General features: G+C 44.9%; 2 protein-coding genes across 2 annotated transcripts in view; one reads left to right on the forward strand and one right to left on the reverse strand.

The window, feature by feature from the left end:
• Positions 1-18025, forward strand: part of P4HA3 (prolyl 4-hydroxylase subunit alpha 3) — a 53835-nt gene that overhangs the window by 23622 nt on the left and 12188 nt on the right. The window contains exons 9-11 of the mRNA XM_060766983.2: positions 4601-4760; positions 7605-7667; positions 8558-8626. Coding sequence (XP_060622966.2) covers positions 4601-4760; positions 7605-7667; positions 8558-8626 — 292 coding nt within the window. The remainder of the gene's footprint in view (positions 1-4600; positions 4761-7604; positions 7668-8557; positions 8627-18025) is intronic.
• LOC132769757 (uncharacterized) lies at positions 11424-15321 on the reverse strand. The gene is made up of 2 exons (XM_060766689.2): positions 14977-15321; positions 11424-12789 (listed from the first exon to the last, which is right to left on the reverse strand). The coding sequence occupies exons 1-2, from the start codon at positions 15308-15310 to the stop codon at positions 11798-11800; spliced, it is 1326 nt and encodes a 441-aa protein (XP_060622672.2). The 5' UTR covers positions 15311-15321; the 3' UTR covers positions 11424-11797.

The raw sequence follows: 18025 nt of genomic DNA on the forward strand, positions 1-18025 counted from the left end.
GTTCTCTCTGGGTGTTTGTTTGATTCACCTCTGCCTGAATAACGGCAGAACCCTGGCATCGTGACAGTTCTTCCTAATGTTCAGGTGGAATCTCCTTTCTTTCCTGTAGTTTATGCCATTGCTGCATTGCACCCTAGTCTCCAGGGCAGCAGAAAACAAGCTTGCTCCCTCCTCCCTGTGACTTGCCATAGATGCAGGCAAAACGTCAGGAGAGAATGCCTCTAGAACATGGCCATGTAGCCCGAAAAAACCTACAACAACCCAGTGATTCCAGCCATGAAAGCCTTCGACAATACAGTTGTAAGTCTACCACTCCCAAGACTGAAAGCCAAAACCAAAGTTACAACAACATCTGTTATAGAACTCCAGTATGCTGATGACAATGTCGTCTGTGCGCATACAGAAGAAGATCTACAAGCCACACTCAACACCTTTGCAGAAGCATACACGAAGCTTGGCCTGTCACTGAACATCAAGAAAACCAAAATGCTGTTCCAGCAGTCACCAGCCAATCCCTCTCCAATGCCAGAAATACTGCTTAATGGTGTAACATTAGAAAATGTTGATCATTTCCGCTACCTTGGCAGCCACCTCTCCACCAAAGTCAACATCAACGCCGAAATACAACACCACCTGAGCTCTGCGAGTACAGCATTTTCCCGAATGAAGCAGAGAGTGTTTGAGGACAGGGACATCCGTAGGGATACCAAGATGCTTGTCTATAAAGCTATTGTCCTCCCAACCCTGTTCTATGCTTGCGAAACGTGGACTGTCTACAGACGTCACATGCATCTCCTGGAACGAATCCATCAGTGCTGCCTCTGGAAAATCCTGCAAATCTCTTAGGAAGACAAGCAGACAAACGTCAGCGTGCTGGAAGAAGCAAAGACCACCAGCATTGAAGCGATGGTCCTCCGCCATCAACTCCACTGGACCGGCCACGTTGTCCGGATGCCCGACCACCGTCTCCCAAAGCAGTTGCTCTACTCCGAACTCAAGAACAGAAAACGAAATGTTGGTGGACAGGAAAAAAGATTGAAAGATGGGCTCAAAGCCAACCTTAAAAACTCTGGCATAGACACTGAGAACTGGGAAGCCCTGGCCCTTGAGTGCGCCAGCTGGAGGTTAGCTGTGACCAGCAGTGCTGCAGAATTCGAGGAGGCACGAGTGGAGGGTGAAAAAGAGAAACGTGCCAAGAGGAAGGCGCGTCAAGCCAACCCCGGCCGAGACCGCCTTCCACCTGGAAACCAATGCCCTCACTGCGGGAGAAGATGCAGAGCAAGAATAGGGCTCCACAATCACCCATGGACCCACAAGAATATTGGAAGACAATCATCCTCGGAAAGCAAGGGATCGCCTAAGTAAGGCATCCCTTTTCAAATCCTCACAAGAAGGAGCCTCCACCACACTCCAAGGCAGAGAGAGAGTTCCACTGCTGAAGAGTTCTCAATGGGTGTTTGTTTGATTCACCTCTGCCTGAATAACGGCAGAACCCTGACATTCTGACAGTTCCTAATGTTCAGGTGGAATCTCCTTTCTTTCCTGTAGTTTATGCCATTGCTCCATTGCGCCCTAGTCTCCAGGGCAGCAGAAAACAAGCTTGCTCCCTCCTCCCTGTGACTTCCCCTATGCTTGCCATAGATGCAGGCGAAACATCAGGAGAGAATGCCTCTAGAACATGGCCATATAGCCCGAGAAAACCTACAACAACCCAGTGATTCCAGCCATGAAAGCATTCGACAATACAGTTGTAAGACTACAACTCCCAGGTTTGCATAGCAGAGAATGCTACCTCCCTAGAGAATGTCTCTAGAACATGGCCATAGAGCCCGAAAAACCCTACAACCCAGTAATTCCAGCCATGAAAGCCTTCGACAATACAGTCTTTTCTGAATTCACACAGAGAACAGAGGAATAAAATAGTCCTTTTATATACTCTTATAAATATGCCTCATGCCTTAAAATGATCAAGCTTCAAGAGAGTTGGCAGCAGCACTCTCTTCACTGTCCAAAGTGAAAGTGACAGTTAGAACCGTTGGTCTCAGCAGCAAGCTAAAGGCAGCAGTCAATCAGAACTCTGGCTCCATTCTATAGCATCCATTCTATAGTGTGCATATATTCTCAGGAAAGCCTTTTCTATAATCTGCAAACGAGACAAAACCATCATCGCCAACAGCTGCATTTGTCATTTCCTGCTTCCCCAGAAGTTTCCTTAAATCAGGGGGAAAAAATGACTTTCCAAGACAGGGACCTCTTGCAATTCGCTCACAATGGATGAGATATGCCTTTGCTATGGCTGCACCGCACTGCAGGAAAATATTATTTTCCAGCATGATCTCATTCCCGGGGTTTGAAACCTCCAGTATTATTATTTTTCAAAAACCGCTGGAATTTCATTCTTTGGCTTTTGAAGAACAGGAAGACGAGCCAACCCGTTAACTCTTGCTTCTCCTCCAGTTTTTCCAGGAAAGAATAACAAGGTTAAATCTGCAAAGTTGGATATAACAAAGCCGAATGCAAAACTAATTGCGCCGCCTGCTGATTAAGGAATTTAAAGCCAATTAATCTCCGGATGTGGAACGGCACATTCTTGGAAAGATTTAAGACCAGACCCTTTCTCTCTTTTTCTCTTTCTCTATAAATACGAGGGTTGAATGAAAAGTAATGCCTCCACCTTCGTTACTTGAGTTCTGATGGGAATATTTTAATAAATCAAACGCAGAAATAATCCTTAGTATGTGCTCTTTAAGGACCACTATTCCCCTTTCCACATAATCACCAGACAATTGGATACATTTCTGCCAACGATGAACAAGTTTTCTGAAGCCGTCGCAGAAAAAGTCGACAATCTATTTCCGCAACCAGCGTCTCACAGTTCTCTCAACGTTTTCATCAGAAGCATAACGATGTCCTCGCAGATCATAGAATGCTACCTTTAAGTACCACTATTCACTTTTCCACATAATCACCAGACAATTGGATACATTTCTGCCAACGATGAACATGTTTTCTGAAGCCGTCGCAGAAGAAGTCGACACTCTATTTCCGCAACCAGCGTCTCACAGTTCTCTCAGCTTCTGCATCAGAAGCATCATGATGTCCCCGCAGATCTTCTTTCATTATCAGGAACAGATGGAAGTGAGACGGTGCTAAATCTGGACTGTATTTAGGATGTCATACGGTGGTGAGATCCAGCCTCTGAAGTTTCAAGTCTGTGCACTTTCATTTTAGGCATCAGCATCCTGGGTACCCATCGTGCACAGATTTTCTGATAGCCAAGCAAAGCAATAATGTGACCCACACATTCTTGTGAAATGCCGATTATGCTTGAAATTTCTCTCTGAGTGATACGACGATTGCCCTGAATCAATCTGTCAACCTTTTGCTTGTGAAACTCAGTGGTTGCTGTCACAGGACGTCCAACTCTTTGTTTAGGATGAAATGCTTCTAGAACATGGCCATATAGCCCTAAAAAACCTGCAGCCCAACTCTTTGTCATGCAAGTCAGATGTTCCCACCTCAACATCTTTAAACTTACTTGCCCAACAACTCACAGTCCTCACATCAACACAATCACCATAAACAGCTTGCATTCCCTGATGAATCTCCTTTGGGGTGACACCTTCTGCTGTCAAGAATTCAATGACTACACGTTGCTTAAGTCTCATTGATCGACCATCTGCACAGGGTTCCATACTTTGTACTTTAACAACATAGCTGTTCGATGTTAAGACTTCCGGCCAAAATGGAACTGTAGAGGAAAGTCTACTGAACAAGCCAGTACCTGCCACATATGTTGCTTAAGTCGCATTGACAGACCGTCTGTACAGGGTTCCATACTTCGCATTTTAACAAGACAACCATTCAATGCTAAGACTTCCCGCCAAAATAGAACTGTAGAGGAGAGTCTACTGAACAAGCCAGTACCTGCCACATACGTTGCTTAAGTCACATTGACAGACTGTCTGCACGGGGTTCCATACTTCGCACTTAAACAAGACAACCGTTCAATGCTAAGACTTCCTGCCAAAATGGAACTGTAGAAGAGAGTCTACTGAACAAGTCAGTACTTGCCGCATACCAGTACTGCCGTCTGTTGAGGAGTTATGAAGGTGGAGACATTACTTTTCATTCTACCCCCATATCAGTGTTATTGGGTTTTCTGTAAACTTTGTGGCCTAATTGTTGATTTGGTTTACGGATGACTAGGACCCCTAGAAATGGCAGTTTTCCTTAATTTCCTTTTTCCATAGTGAATTCGATTTTTGGGTGGATGTTGTTGACGTGGTCCAGGAACTTGCTGAGTTCTTCTCCTCCATATCTATGTGTTTCTATTGGTTTTATGATTTTATCTATTGTATTTTATCTCTGTGCTGTAACCCACCTTGAGCCTTAATGATAGACACATAAGGAACATAATGCTTATTATTATTATTATTATTATTATTATTATTATTATTATAAACACAACAAGATGAGTCCACAGCAGACACTCTGCTGGCTGTTGTATTGGATCACTCATAAGACACTTCCCAAATTATTATTATTATTATTATTATTATTATTATTATTAACATCATCATCATCATTATTATTTCAGTGCCTGGCTAAAAGACACCTTGGATCCAGTGATCTTGGCACTGGATCGCCGGATCGCAGCCCTCACTGCCTTGAACACCCAACATCCTTACGCAGAATACCTGCAAGTGGTGAACTATGGGTTGGGGGGACACTACGAACCCCATTTTGACCACGCCACAGTGAGTATTCCTCATGCAACGTTTCTAAAGTAGAGTTTTCCAAACTGTGTCACAACAGGTTAGTGTGTTGGTTGCAATGCGTAGGTGTTGCATAAACCCTTCAAGTATAATTAAATAAGCAAAGCAAAGTTTATTGAATAGTCCATTGACCGCATCAACATTAAAAACAAAAACAGAAACGTGCACAAACAGACAACAATCACCATCCCAGGACCACACAACAGCGAACCAACACACATTTCAAACCTGATTAGGTTAAAATATAACTAAAAATATCATCATTAATATGTCAAGATAAAATTTCATACCACAAAAATTAAAATGACCTACCTGAACAGTTGAAGGACCCATATGCCTCAGGTGTTCGAAACCCCTATTAACATTCTGTTATATGCTGATGACATGATATTACTGTCATATTCACAAGTCGGGCTACATAGGTTGCTGAGAAGATTTAATTCCTATTGTCATGAGAACTCCCTAATTATTAACAAATCGAAGTAAAAAATAATGGTATTTGGCAAACGACCCAATAGACATAGATGGCTTCTGGATGGTGAACCAATAGAGCAAGTCTGCACTTTTACATACCTAGGTATCGTTTTCTCCGAGACTGGTTCTTGGCTCCCACATCATCAAAGGAGCTCAGCCAGAGCGAGAGCACGGGCAAACCAACTGCTAAAATTAACAAACCATAGCCAACCAGGTTCCTTAGACCCACTTCTTAAAGTATATAAGGCCAAGGTTACCCCCATGCTCCTGTGTGGAGCGGAAGTCTGGGGCCTAAACCAGGTATTATTATTAGAGCAATCTCAAGCATAGTACCTGTGTAACTTTGTAGGAGTGGATAAAAGGACCCCAGCTGCAGCAGTGAGAGCAGAAACAGGAGTATATACAGTCGATGGTTTATCCAAATTTAGGGCATATAAATATTGGATAAGACTAAATGCCATGGCAAATGATAGGTTACCAAAATTAAATAAGCAATAAATCATATATTATTATTATTAAATCATATATATATTATTTACAGTATTTATATTCTGCCTGTCTCACCCCGCAGGAATTCAGGGCGGATCGCAATTCACATATACATGGCAAACATTCAATGCCATGGACACACAACATATATAGACAGACACACAGAGGCTATTTAACTTTCCAGCTTCATGAGGGTATGCTTTGAATTCTGGCCACCAGGGGAGCTGTCACTTCACCTCCACTTGTAACACCAATGGAGTACTTCCTCATTCCTTTGCACGCTGCTGGAGATTTTTTATGGAGTCATAACATATATAAACAAATACAGAGAGGCTATTTAACACTCCAGCTTCATGAGGGTATGCTTCGAATTCCGGCCGCCGGGGGAGCTGTTGCTTCACCATCCGCTTGTGACACCGATTGAGTACTTCCTCATTCTTTTGCACACTGCTGGAGATTTTTTATGGCATCATAACATATATAGACAAATACAGAGGCTATTTAATATTCCAGCTTCATGAGGGTATGCTTCGAATTCTGGCCACCGGGGGAGCTGTTGCTTCACCATCCGCTTGTGACACCGATTGAGTACTTCCTCATTCTTTTGCACACTGCTGGAGATTTTTTATGGCATCATAACATATATAGACAAATACAGAGGCTATTTAATATTCCAGCTTCATGAGGGTATGCTTCGAATTCTGGCCGCCGGGGGAGCTGTTGCTTCACCATCCGCTTGTGACACCGATTGAGTACTTCCTCATTCTTTTGCACACTGCTGGAGATTTTTTATGGCATCATAACATATATAGACAAATACAGAGGCTATTTAATATTCCAGCTTCATGAGGGTATGCTTCGAATTCTGGCCACCGGGGGAGCTGTTGCTTCACCATCCGCTTGTGACACCAATTGAGTACTTCCTCATTCTTTTGCATGCTGCTGGAGATTTTTATGGCATTGTGTGTGTGTGTGTGTGTGTGTATAATCTCACAGGTTTTCATAAGATACCCTATACTATTCTTTTGTTTTCTTTTGAGGTTGAGAGTGTGTGACTTGCCAAAGATCACGCTGTAAGCTTCTATGGCCAAGCGGGGATTCGAACTCTGGCCTTTAAACTCTTTGGGTTGTTTTTAAACCAGTTTTAAAAGCTCTTTAGCGTTTCCCTACTCATCAGAATGTATCCACACTACAGAATTATTTCAGTTTGACACCAATTGAACTGCAATAGCTCAATGCTATGGAATCCTGGAAGCTATAGCGTCCTCTTCCAAGGAGTGTTATTGCATCACCAAACTGCAGCTCCCAGGATCCATAGCACTGAGTCACAGCAGAGAAAGGGGTGCCAAACAGCATTAATTCTACAATGTAGATGCACCTGGAACTCGTTCCCATCACATTTCAAATGAGAAAATTCCACTCCTGATTTTACATTGATTTAAATTGTTTTGCTGTCTGCACCCAATCCAGAAATATTGTAATATAAGAGAATACAAACATTTTTTATTTAATCATTTAAGGCAACTGAGATTTTTTTGGTTTTTTTCTCCCACTAATTATTTTATCTCCAAGGCTTGCTTTTGTCAATGTTGCCGATGCACAAAACTGCATCAACTCTTTTGATCTGAGGTGTTGGAGTATCTTTTTCCTTTTGTTTAGTGAGTTAAGGCCGTTGACATTCAGTGAGAGTATTTTTGAAACCTTCTTGCAAAGTTTCTAGTATGTGGGTAATTTGGTCACTAGTTATTGAATCTCCAAAGCTTGTGGTCATCAGCTTTGCCAATGCACAAAAATGCATCAGCTCTTAATAATACTGCCTTTAGTTGTGAATAAGCCGTGAGCAATTCTGTTCTTTTTTTACAGTCAAGACAAAGTCCCCTTTACAGACTGAAATCCGGAAACCGAATAGCCACTTTGATGATTTATGTAAGTATTTTCACAAACAGTTCTAAAATTTACAGTATGTTATTTAGGGGGGTCTGACAGTATATCATAATACTGAGAGACTATAAAGGACCGGGTTGTGGCACAGCTGGTTGGGAGTCAGCTGCATTAAAATCACTACTGACCAAAAGGTCATGAGTTTGAAGCCAGCCCGGGTCAGAGTAAGCTCCCGACCATTTGTCTAGCTTGCTGTCAACCTTTGCAGCCCGAAAGACAGTTGCACCTTTCAAGTAGGAAATGTAGGCACCGCCTTATGCGGGGAGGCTAATTTAACATTCAAAGCACCCCCGACAGATAGCCATCCAGCCTCTGTTTAAGGTTAGATGGCCATTTAAACATATTCCATATGATTTGTATATCTGCCATTCTCAACTGAGTGGCCAATCAGTGTCTCAACCTTGAGTTGCCATATGGTTGAGAAAGGCAGGCCATAAATGTCACAAATAAATAAATAAATAAATAATGTACGATGCCATAAAAATCTCCAGCAGCATGCAAAAGAATGAGGAAGTACTCCATCAGTGTCACAAGTGGACGTCGAAGCAACAGCTCCCCCGGTGGCCAGAATCTGAAGCATACCCTCATTAAGCTGGAAAATTAAATAGCTTCTATGTGTCTGTATATATATGTTGTGTGTGTATGGTACCGAATGTTTGCTATGTATATGTGCATTGTGATCTGCTTGCGGGGTGAGAAGAGCGGAATATAAATATTGTAAAATAAATAAATAACTATATGTTCATATAGCCATTGACAGGAAGATGGCAAGTCACTTTTTTTTCTTCGACTTGTGCATAAATATTCATTTTCTCATGCGATGTTCCACAACAAGGACCAACAACTGATATTCCTTCTTTTTATTTTCTACCCAGCTGAGTTCGGTGGAAGCTGGTGGATCCACAGCCTTCATCTACGCGAACCTTAGCATCCCTGCCGTCAAGGTGAGATGACGGTGTTTTTTCCCCCTAAAATGCTCTATCGACCACGGTTCATTCTCAATCATCTACTCATTCCTTACACATTGTAGCAGTTTTGTCCCTAGTAAGGGGAACACTGAAACCACTGGCTTGCATGTTCAGGAAGGTATCACCGAATCCACATGAGCAGCTACACAAAACCTGAGAATTGAAATTCAAGGAGCCACTGGATGGACCTCCTGCTCAATCATCCCAAATCCCTCCAGTACTTTCTGTTGGTCATGGCGATCTCTGTGTGGGAAGTTTGGCCCAATTCTATCGTTGGTGGGGTTCAGAATGCTCTTTGATTGTAGGTAAACTATAAATCCCAGCAACTACAACTCCCAAATGTCAAGCTCTATTTTTCTCAAACTCAACCAGTGTTCACATTTGGGTATATTGAGTATTCACGCCAAGTTTGGTCCAGATCCATCATTGTTTGAGTCCATAGTGCTCTCTGGATGTAGGTGAACTACATCTCCCCTAAATCATGGTCAATTCATCCCAAATCCCTCCAATATTTTATGTTGGTTATGGGGGTCTCTGTGTGGGAAGTTTGGCCCAATTCTATCATTGGTGGGGTTCAGAATGTTCTTTGATTGGAGGTGAACTATAAATACCAGCAACGACAACTCCCAAATGTCAAAGTCTATTTTCCCCAAACTCCACCAGTGTTCCCATTTGGGCATATTGAGTATTCGTACCAAGTTCCATCCTTGTTTGAGTCCACATTGCTCTCTGGATGTAGGTGAACTACAACTCCAAAACTCAAGGTCAATGCCCACCAAACCCTTCCAGAATTTTCTGTTGGTCATGGGAGTTCTGTGTGCCAAGCTTGGTTCAATTCCATCATTAGTGAAGTTAAGAATGCTTTGATTGTACGTGAACTATAAATCCCAGCAACTACAACTCCCAAATGTCAAGATCTATTTTCCCCAAACTCAACTACTGTTCACATTTGGGCATATTGAATATGTGTGCCAAGTTTGGTCCAGATCCGTCATTGTTTGAGTCCACAGTGCTCTCTGTATGTAGGTGAACTGCAACTCCAAAACTCAAGGTCAATGCCCACCAAACCCTTCCAGTATTTTCTATTGGTCATGGGAGTTCTGTGTGCCAAGCTTGGTTCAATTCCATCATTAGTGAAGTTAAGAATTCTTTGTATTGTCGAAGGCTTTCATGGCCGGAATCACTGTGTTGTACGTTTTTTCGGGCTATATGGCCATGTTCTAAAGGCATTCTCTCCTGACGTTTTGCCTGCATCTATGGCAAGCATCCTCAGAGGTAGTGAGGTCTGTTGGAACTAGAAAAAAGGGTTTATATATCTGTGGAATGACCAGGTTGGGACAAAGGACTCTTGTCTGCTGGAGCTAGGTGTGAATGTTTCAACTGACTGCATTAGCAGTCAGTTGAAACATTGATTAGCATATAATGGCCTGGCAGTGCCTGGGGCAATCTTTTGTTGGGAGGTGATCAGGTGTCCCAGATTGTTTCCTCTTTGTTGTTTTGCTGTTGTACTTTTAGAGTTTTTTAATACTGGTAGCCAGATTTTGTTCATTTTAAAAGCTTCCAAAGAAGGAGCCTCCACCACACTCCGGGGCAGAGTTCCACTGCTGAACGGCTCTCACAGTCAGGAAGTTCTTCCTCGTGTTTAGATGGAATCTCCTCTCTTGTAGGTTGAAGCCATTGTTCCACATCCTAGTCTCCAGGGAAGCAGAAAACAAGCTCTCACATATTTATACATGGCTATCATATCTCCTCTCAGTCTTCTCTTCTGCAGGCTAAACATGCCCGGCTCTTTAAGCCGCTCCTCATAGGGCTTGTTCTCCAGACCCTTGATCATTTGAGTCACCCTCTTCTGGACACTTTCCAGCTTGTCAATATCTCCTTTCAATTGTGGTGCCCAGAGTGGGATGCAATATTCCAGGTAAAGTAGTCTAACTATGGCAGAGTATATATATATCCCCAAGAAAAGTCCAAACGGTGCCGAAGAAAGAATTCTGATCCTCCTCGCATTATACTGATGGAGCTCACCTGAGTGAAAACGCAAACCACATACAGAAAGAGGTTGCAACTTATTTATTTGGAACAGATAAACTCAACTTGTACAACATGGAAACGTACATTTTGGCATGTCGCTGCTTCAAACTATAACATGTCACAAGACATAGAAGAATTATAGAATTGGAAATTTCAAGTTTTGGGAAAAAATACGATATAATTCTTGGTTGGTTCCAGAGCAGGTATGGGCAAACTTTGGGTCCTCCCTCAAGGTGTTTTGGACTCCAACTTCCACCATTCCTAACAGCCTTGGGACCTTTCCTTTTCCCCCTCAGCCGCTTAAGCTTAAGCGGCTGAGGGGGAAAAGGAAGGGTCCCGAGGCTGTTAGGAATGGTGGGAGTTGGAGTCCAAAACACCTGGAGGGACGGGCCAAAGTTTGCCCATGCCTGGTCCAGAGGAGATGGTACACCTAGATCCAGGACCCATGCTGAACTGCCCCAAACAATGGCCAAGATGTCCACCTTCGCCAACCCAATTACACCAAAACAAACACTGACCCAAGTTCCTGCCTTCTTTCGTGGGTCAACAGTTGTCCATGTCCACCTTCACTTCACCCAAAGTTTGCCCATGCCTGGTCCAGAGGAGATGGTACACCTAGATCCAGGACCCATTCTGAACTGTCCAAACAATGGCCAAGATGTCCACCTTTGCCAACCCAATGACACCAAAACAAACACTGACCCAAGTCCCTGCCATCTTTCGTGGGCCAACAGTCGTCCACCTTCACTTCAGCCAAAGTTTGCCCATGCCTGGTCCAGAGGAGATGGTACACCTAGACCCAGGACCCATGCTGAACTGCCCCAAACAATGGCCAAGATGTCCACCTTCGCCAACCCAATGCAACTGAAACCAAACACTGACCCAAGTTCCTGCCATCTTTCGTGGGCCAACAGTTGTCCACCTTCACTTCACCCAAAGTTTGCCCATGCCTGGTCCAGAGGAGATGGTTACACCTAGATCCAGGACCCATGCTGAACTGCCCCAAACAATGGCCAAGATGTCCACCTTCGCCAACCTAATGCAACCGAAACCAAACACTGACCCAAGTCACTGCCATCTTTCGAGGGCCAACAGTTGTCCATGTCCACCTTCACTTCACCAACCCAATGCCCTACTTCCTCCAGATGACCACCCAAACTGGCCAGACGTCATGAGCCCATGCCCTGGCATTTGTCCAGGGGGAGTGTGCATCCTAGCAGTTATGCCCACCGGCCACCCTCCCTGTGCCGCTCCCATACTGAAGGAGTGTTTGCCAAACTCAGACGCTGGAAGCCCCAATCGTTCCAAGGCCATCCTGAAGACGGCCCAGAACTGGTAGCGGGTGAGCGGTGTCCCGTCTTGGTGTACCAAGAGTGGCCCTGGCCCCGCCCCTCTTACCTTTAGAAACTTTTGAAGGACGTAGTATGGGCACAGCTCCCCTTGTGCTAATCTCCCGACCTGCACCACAACCCACCTTCCTCCCCAATCCCTGGTTTTGATGGCTACGGTATTGTCCCTCAATGAAATGTCCTCGAGCCGAAGGGCTCGCCCGGACACGTCCGTCTTGGAGTCGGCCACCAATTGGCTCGTCTTCAAGGCTCCGAAGAAGGCCACCGTGAAGGCTGCCCGGAAGAGGTACGCTTCCGCTTTAGAATGGCATATCGTTTTCAATTGCCGGACCAAGTCCGTAAGCTGACGGTACGTGATCGCCCTCTTAGTGTTTGTCCCTGTATGGGATCCCCTAGTACTCCGCTTCCAACTTTTCAGTATCGTTTTGACCCGGAAACACGCTCCGGGGTCGGCCAAGCCCATGATTTTGCTGAAAAAGGAAATCCCATCTGAGTGGGTGCGCAATGTGTCTGGATCTAATCCCTCCTTCTTGTGGTGCACCAAGTAATGGAGCACCTCATCCTCCAAAGCTGGCCAGCCCCGGTTATAGCCCATCGTCGCCTTAAATAAAAAGAACTTGGCCACGGCCTCCCTGTACGCCCGCATAGTCTCCGGTGCCTCCGAGTTGGATATTACCCATGCTACTTTTTCCATCCAAGGTGCCACCGTTCTTCTCGATGTTGGTCTGCCGTCGGAGTCAAAGCCCAAAACGAGTTCTCCTGAAAACGAGATAAAGCACCCGTGATTCCCAGATCATGCCTTGGTTACACTCCAAGCACAACACATTTCGAGAGACCCGAGCAAAAAGGCATAAGGCCTCCCCCATCCTATAAGGCAGCGTTTCTCAACTTGGGGGTTGGGACCCCGGGGGGGGGGGGTTGGGAGGGGTTTCAGAGGGGTCACCAAAGACCATCAGACAACTTATATTTCTGATGGTCTTAGGAAACCCTTTGGCAGATAAGTACTAACCAGGGCCTTCTCAGTGGTGGCCCCTCGGCTATGGAATGCCTTGCCGGCAGACATCAGACAGGCATCTTCGTTGCTGACGTTTCGGAGAATGGTTAAGACCTGGCTTTATGAACAAGCGTTTGGCTAAGCAATGCAACCAATCAAGGAAGACGGTAAATGGAACATAGGAACGGCACAAGGACTATGAGAACGGATCTGATTTCAACTGAGGCGTTATATATGTTGTTTTGTTGATTTGTCCTGTCTGATTGTTAATTGTTGTGGATCGATGTGTTGATCCTGTTGTTGCATTGTTATGTTTTAATTGAACTGTAAACCGCATTGAGTCGCCTGTTAAGGGCTGAAAAATGCGGTATAAAAAATGAAGCAAATAAATAAAAAATAAATAAAACCAGGCCCTATAGAATCATAGAATCCAAGAGTTGGAAGAGACCTCCTGGGCCATCCAATCCAACCCCATTCTGTCAAGAAGCAGGAATATTGCATTCAAATCACCCCTGACAGATGGCCATCCAGCCTCTGCTTAAAAGCTTCCAAAGAAGGAGCCTCCACCACACTCCGGGGCAGAGAGTTCCACTGCTGAACGGCTCTCACAGTCAGGAAGTTCTTCCTCATGTTCAGATGGAATCTCCTTGCATAGAATCCTAGACTGTGTGGATCATCATAAATGGTGGCAAGTTCTTGGTGGGATGGGCATCCCAAGCCCCCTTCCCTCTCTCCTGAGGAATCTGTACAAGGACCAAGGAGCAACAGTGAGAACTGACCACGGAACAGGAGACGGGTTCAAGATTGGGAAAGGCGTACGGCAAGGCTGCATCCTCTCACCCAACCTTTTTAACTTGTATGCAGAACACATCATGCGAGGATGTGCGGGGCTGGATGAATGCAAAGCTGGGGTGAAAATGGCTGGAAGAAACATTAACAACCTCAGATATGCAGATGACACCACTCTGATGGCCGAAAGCGAGGAGGAGCTGAGGAGCCTTCTAATCAAGGTGAAAGAAGAAAGCGCAAAAGCTGGGTTGCAGCTAAACATCAGAAAAACCAAGATGATGGCAACAAGAATGATTGACAACTGGGAAATAGAGGGAGAAAATGTGGAGGCCGTGACAGGGTTTGTATTCCTAGGCGCAAAGATGACTGCAGATGCAGACTGTGGCCAGGAAATCAGAAGACGCTTCCTTCTTGGGAGGAGAGCAATGTCCAGTCTCGATAAAATCGTAAAGAGTAGAGACATCAGACTGGCAACCAAGATCCATTGCCTAGTCCAAGCCATGGTCTTCCCTGTGGTCACCTACGGATGGGAGAGCTGGACCTTCGGGAAGGCTGAGCGAAGGAGGATCGATGCTTTTGAGCTGTGGTGTTGGAGGAAAGTGCTGAGAGTGCCTTGGACTGCGAGAAGATCCAACCAGTCCATCCTCCAGGAAATAAAGCGTGACTGCTCACTGGAGGGAAGGAGACTAGAGACAAAGTGGAAGTCCTTTGAATGCCACATCATGAGGAGACAGCAAAGCCTAGAGAAGGGAATGATGCTGGGGAAAGTGGAAGGCAAAAGGAAGAGGGGCCGACCAAGGGCAAGATGGATGGATGGCATCCTTGAAGTGACTGGACTGACATTGAAGGAGCTGGGGGTGGCGACGGCCGACAGGGAAGTCTGGTCTGGGAGGGCTCAGAAGGTCACCAAGAGGTGGAGAGACTGAACGAATAAACAACAACACATTGGGAGAGAAAGCGAATACTCCAGAGGACAAGGCGAGGATGTAAACACTTAGCCAGAAGATGTGAAATCCACAAATATGAGATGGATAACACCTGGATTGGAAACAGTCCGTATGAGAAAGATCTAGAGAGCTTTAGGAGACCTCAAGCTGGACTTGAGCCAATAGTGAGATACGGCAGCTAAAAGAGCCAACGGTTAAAGCACGTTGACAACTCACCCAGGATTCTCGTGCTGTCCTCCTCCTGGCTCCTTTCTTCTTTTTCGATGCTCTTCATTCTCTTTTTTGACTCATGGCTGTCACTCTTCAACGAGATGTCTCCCACCACCGGCCGATGCCTCTTCAGGCTGCCTTTCCTTGTTGTCCAGGCTTCCATGATGGCTAGGATCACCTTTCTGTCCTTCTCCAGGGCTGGTGGTAATTTGACCACTTGGCTCACCTTGGTGGGCTGTGTTTTGCTTTTTCCGTGGGGCTTTGTGGGGTGTGCTGTATCTTGTCTCTGGGCTTGGAGCCTGGTGCTCCTACGCTGAGTAGTTGCCTTCTTGGCCAGCATGGCTGCATTCACCTATACTATGGGACAAAACAATGAAAGGAACCAAATAAGAGAGCTCTCAAACCACTTTAAGAACGTTGTTGTTGTTATTAGGTTCTTGTGAGTGTTTTCGGGCTGTATGGCCATGTTCTAGAGGCATTTTCTCCTGACGTTTCGCCTGCATCTATGGCAAGCATCCTCAGGTCTCACTACCTCAGGTCTCACTACCTCTGAGGATGCTTGCCATAGATACAGGCGAAACGTCAGGAGAAAATGCCTCATGAACATGGCCATACAGCCCGAAAAAACTCACAAGAACCTATCGATTCCAGCCATGAAAGCCTTCGACAATATGTTGTTGTTATTGTTGTTGTTTTCCTCTCTTAAAGGAAACTCAAAACATCTCACAATGTTAAAAACAATACAGTGTGCAAACTACAACATATAAACACAAAAACAGAATTAGATGCAGAGCTGTTAGAGATAAATAGTTAAGACCATTATAACACTAGTGGGGTTGATTTTGTCATTTGGGAATTGTAGTTGCTGGGATTCATAGTTCACCTTCAATCAGAGTGCATTCTGAACTCCACCAACGATGGAATTGGCACACAGAACTCCCATGACCAACAGAAAGTATTGGAAGGGTTTGGTGGGCATTGACCTTGAGTTTTGGAGTTGTAGTTCACCTACATCCAGAGAGCACTGTGGACTCAAACAACGATGGATCTGGAGCAAGCTTGGCACATATACTCCATATGCCCAAATGTGAACACTGGTCGAGTTTGGGGAAAATAGACCTTGACATTTGGGAATTGTAGTTGCTGGGATTTATAGTTCACCTACAATCCAAGAGCATTCTGAACTCTTGGATTGATGGAATTGAACCAAACTTGGCAAACAGGACTCCCATGACTAACAGAAAGTATTGGAAGCGTTTGGTGGGCATTGACCTTGAGAAAACACTAGGAGGGTTTTGGTGGGCATTGACCTTGAGTTTGGGAGAATACCGCGGACACAACCAATTATGGATCTAGACCAATCTTGGCACTGATACTCAATATGCCCAAATGTGAACACTGGTTGAGTTTGTGGAAAATAGACCTTGACATTTTGGAGTTGTAGTTGCTGGGATTTATAGTTCACCTACAATCAAAGAGCACTCTGAACTCCACCAACGATGAAATTGAGCCAAACTTGGTACACAGAACTCCATGGCCAATAGAAAATACTGGAAGGGTTTGGTGGGCATTGACCTTGAGTTTTGGAGTTGTAGTTCACCTACATTCAGAGAGATCTGTGGACTCAAACAACAATGGATCTGGACCAAACTTGGCACGGATACTCAACATGCGCAAATGTGAACACTGGTGGGATTTGGGGAAAATAGACCTTGACCTTTTGGAGTTGTAGTTGCTGGGATTTATAGTTCACCTACAATCAAAGATCATTCTGAACTGCACCAATGATGGAATTGAACCAAACCTGGCACACGGAACTGCCAAGACTAACAGAAAGTATTGGAAGGGTTTGGTGGGCATTGACCTTGAGTTTTGGAGTTGTAGTTCACCTACATCCAGAGAGCACTGTGGACTGAAAGAATGATAGATCTAGACCAAACTTGGCATGAATACTCAATATGCCCAAATGTGAACACTGGTGGAGTTTGGGGGGAAATAGACCTTGACATTTGGGAGTTGTAGTTGCTGGGATTTATAGTTCACCTACAATCAAAGAGCATTCTGAACTCCACCAACGATGGAATTGAACCAAACTTGGCACACAGTTCTCCCATGACCAACAGATAGTTTATAGTTTACCTACAAAGATCATTCTGAACTGCACCAATGATGGAATTGAACCAAACTTAGCACACAGGACTCCCATGACTAACAAAAAACACTACAAGGGTTTGGTGGGCATTGAGCTTGAGTTTTGGAGTTGTAGTTCACCTACATCTAGAGAGAACTGTGGACTCAAACAACGATGGATCTCGACCAAACTTGGCACGGATACTCAATATGCCCAAATGTGAACACTGGTGGAGTTTAGCAAAAATAGACCTTGACATTTGGGAGTTGTAGTTCCTGGGATTTATAGTTCACCTGCAATCAAAGAGCATTCCGAACTCCACCAATGATGGAATTGAACTAAACCTGGCACACTGAACTCCCATGACCAACAGAAAGTATTGGAAGGGCACGCTGAACACCACCAAGGATAGAATTGGGCCAGACTTCCCACAAAGAACCCCCATGACCAACCAAAAATACTGTGTTTTCCAGTGGTCTTTGGCGACCCCCCAGGGGTCCTGACCCCTAGGCTGAAAAACATGGCTCTAAATAAATAAATACATGTTTAAATAGTGGAGCACATCATGGCACATGAAGGAGGGGTCAACCAGAGACCAGGACACAGTAGCAGAGCAATGGCTTCCAATGGCAGTTAGAAGAGATCCCACCCAAGGCTTGAGTATTTCCTTATGATGAGAGCTGTTGGGCAGTGGGAGAGATTGGTTGTGTTTGGGGGTCCAGTGGGCTCCCCTTCTTGGGAAGTTTTCAAACAAAAGCTGGATGGCCATCTGTTGGGAGGGCCTGGCAGAATGAGGTTGGACTGGATGGCCTCTGGGGGTCCCTTCCAGCATTTCTCAATGTTAGAAATTTGGGGAAACTCACCTTACAACTCACATCACCTGCCCTTGCTGTTGGAAAGCCTCCCTTTGTGTGACCCAGCTTG

This window comes from Anolis sagrei, chromosome 3, assembly GCF_037176765.1.
Source record: "Anolis sagrei isolate rAnoSag1 chromosome 3, rAnoSag1.mat, whole genome shotgun sequence".
NCBI lineage: Eukaryota > Metazoa > Chordata > Lepidosauria > Squamata > Dactyloidae > Anolis > Anolis sagrei.

Coding starts and splice junctions, on each gene's coding strand:
- LOC132769757 (XM_060766689.2), bottom strand. CDS start 15,310: ATGCTGGCCAAGAAGGCAACTACTCAGCGTAGGAGCACCAGGCTCCAA. Junction 12,790..14,976: donor GGACAGCACGAGAATCCTGG/GTGAGTTGTCAA, acceptor TCTCGTTTTCAG/GAGAACTCGTTTTGGGCTTT.